Here is a 2,767-nt window from a genome sequence, read left to right on the forward strand (position 1 = left end):
TTAAAAATAAAAAAAAAGAAAAAAAATGAGCAAAAAAAAAAAAAGAGGCTTTTTAGTTCCTCTTCACTTTCTGCCACAAGGGTGGTGTCATCTGCATATCTGAGGTTATTGATATTTCTCCTGGTAATCCTGATTCCAGCCTGTGCTTATTCCAGCCCAGAATTTCTCATGATGTACTCTGCATATAAGTTAAATAAGCAGGGTGACAATATACAGCCTTGAAATACTCCTTTTCCTATTTGGAACCAGTCTTTTGTTCCATGTCCAGTTCTAACTGTTGCTTCCTGACCTGCATATATGTTTCTCAAGAGGCAGGTCAGGTGGTCTGGTATTCCCATCTCTTTCAGAATTTCCCACAGTTTATTGTGATCCACACAGTCAAAGGCTTTGGCATAGTCAATAACGCAGAAACATATGTTTTTCTAGAACTCTCTTGCTTTTTCGATGATCCAGCAGATGTTGGCAATTTGATCTCTGGTTCCTCTGCCTTTTCTAAAACCAGCCTGAACATCTGGAAGTTCATGGTTCATGTATTGCTGAAGCCCAGCTTGGAGAATTTTGAGCATCACCTTACTAGCATGTGAGATGAGTGCAATTGTGCAGTAGTTTGAGCATTCTTTGGGATTGCCTTTCTTTGGGATTGGAATAAAAACTGACCTTTTGCAGTCCTGTGGCCACTGCTGAGTTTTCCAAATTTGCTGGCATATTGAGTGCAGCACTTTAACAGCATCATCTTAGCAGCCTCCTTTTTAGAAGATACACACCCTGGACACACAATTAAGAGGACATGGACTTCATAAGGTGGAGACACACCCTGTGATACCCACACAGCTCCACAAACAGTTCATTGGTAACACTGTAAGTCTAATGCAGACAATTGCCTAAAGTCGGTTAAATTATTCTGAAAGATGTATCTTAAAATAGACATAGTCCAGGTATACCTTAAGAACACATTTGTCAGAGGCACTTCAGCCATCCTTACACATAGTCCAGGGAAACTGAGTCAGGATAAACCCTTACTCCTGACCTTTCATCTCTCCCTCATACCAGTACATCCTGCTGCCACTACCTGCTCTTCATCCCATGTCTCAGCACTGTTTGTACTAGCTGCTATCTCCCTTTTTAAGAGTGGGGTGGAGACTTGAGACACTGGTATATGTGCCCTTGTTAAGTAGGAGTGTATATCTCAAGCCAGATAGTAACTTCAGGAGAATTATCCAAGAATGAACAATGTACTGGGAGGAAGTGAAAGTGAAAGTTGCTCAGTCGTGTCCAACTCTGTGCGACCCCATGGACTGTAGCCTGCCAGGTTCCTCTGCCCATGGAATTCTCCAGGCAAGAATACTGGAGTAGTTAGCTGTTCCCTTCTCCAGGGGATCTTCCCAACCCAGGGATCAAACCCAGGTCTCCCACATTGCAGGTGAATTCTTTACCATCTGAGCCACTAGGGAAGCCCACTGGGAGGAAAGGAAGAAGATAATTTTATGAGAAGAAAAGAAAAATACACTTTAAGAGGACAGAGTCACTGAAAGCAGAGAAGGGATAACTGATCAGCTTCATCTCAGACCATATGTATTTTGTCTCCATAAGGTTATTAAGGTCAAAAAACTGAAATGAAAGGGATCAATTCAGATCAACTGGTCTAACCAGCATTTAATTGAAGAATACCTGAAATGTACAACCTCTTCAACCAGATTGTGAGTTACTGGAGAGCAGCAGCACACGGGCTCCTTCCTAACTCCAGATGAGTCAGGATATGATAATTCCTGGATAAACCATTCCAAAATTTCAACATGTTATCACAATAAAAGTGTATTTCTCATTTATTGAAGCCCATAGCCAGGTTTAGTTTGGGGGTAATGATAAGGTTCTGCTCTATGTAAATATTCAGGAATATTATAGACATTCAATATCTATTGAATGAAAAAATAATTAATGGAAAATATGTACTATTTGTAGCTATATAAGTTAATATACACTATAAATAACCAAATTCACAGCAAAAATATCAAAGGTTTAGAGCATGAAATGATTGTCAGTCTCACTGATAATTTGAAAAATGAAGCTAATATAAAATTTATTTTCTCATGTTTAACTGTTCTACAAGATAACTAAGGTTCAAAAAGAAGGATTAGAAAAATTTTTCAGTAAAACATCCAATAGTACATATTGGGTTGGCCAAAGAGTTATTCTGGGTTTTTCTGTAGGGTAATGCAGAAAAACCTGAACAAACTTCATGGCCAACCCAATGTTTTCATCTATATGACCCCGATAGTCTATATTACAGATGCTGACTTTGCATTGGCTACAAAAGCCGCCATAGACAATCCATAGATGAATGAGCGTGTTTGTGTCCCAATAAAACTGCATGGTAGTCATTGAAATTTGAATTTTATGTAATTTTCCTGTCACATTCGTCTTTTGATTCCCCCCAAGTATTAAAAGATCTTCATAAGAAAAATTTTGATAATTTAAACTTCATCAAAATAAACATGTCTTTTCAAAAGATACCTTAAAAGCATGAAAAGACAAGCCATAGATTGAGAGGTAATATTTGCTAGCCACATAGCTACTAAGGATCCTAAAACTGTAATTTATAAAGGATTCCCAAAACTCAGTATTGTGAGAACAAACAGTTAAATTTTTAAGATGAGCAAAAAAAAAAAAAAAAAAACACAGGTGGCAAATAAACACATAAAAAGATGCTCAAACTAATTTATCTTTAGAGAAATGCAAATTAGAACTACAGTAAGACACCACTATGCAG

General features: G+C 37.8%; 1 protein-coding gene across 1 annotated transcript in view; it reads right to left on the reverse strand.

Annotated features, from left to right (window-relative positions):
- The window catches only part of AIM2 (absent in melanoma 2), an 81,209-nt gene extending 80,233 nt beyond the window's left edge, over window positions 1-976 (reverse strand). Inside the window, 1 exon segment of the mRNA XM_010846933.1 lies at window positions 942-976. Coding sequence (XP_010845235.1) covers window positions 942-976 — 35 coding nt within the window.
- Between the last annotated feature and the right edge of the window lie 1,791 nt (window positions 977-2,767).

The sequence above is a fragment of the Bison bison genome, unplaced genomic scaffold, assembly GCF_000754665.1.
Source record: "Bison bison bison isolate TAMUID 2011002044 unplaced genomic scaffold, Bison_UMD1.0 scf7180017864240, whole genome shotgun sequence".
NCBI classification, from domain to species: domain Eukaryota; kingdom Metazoa; phylum Chordata; class Mammalia; order Artiodactyla; family Bovidae; genus Bison; species Bison bison.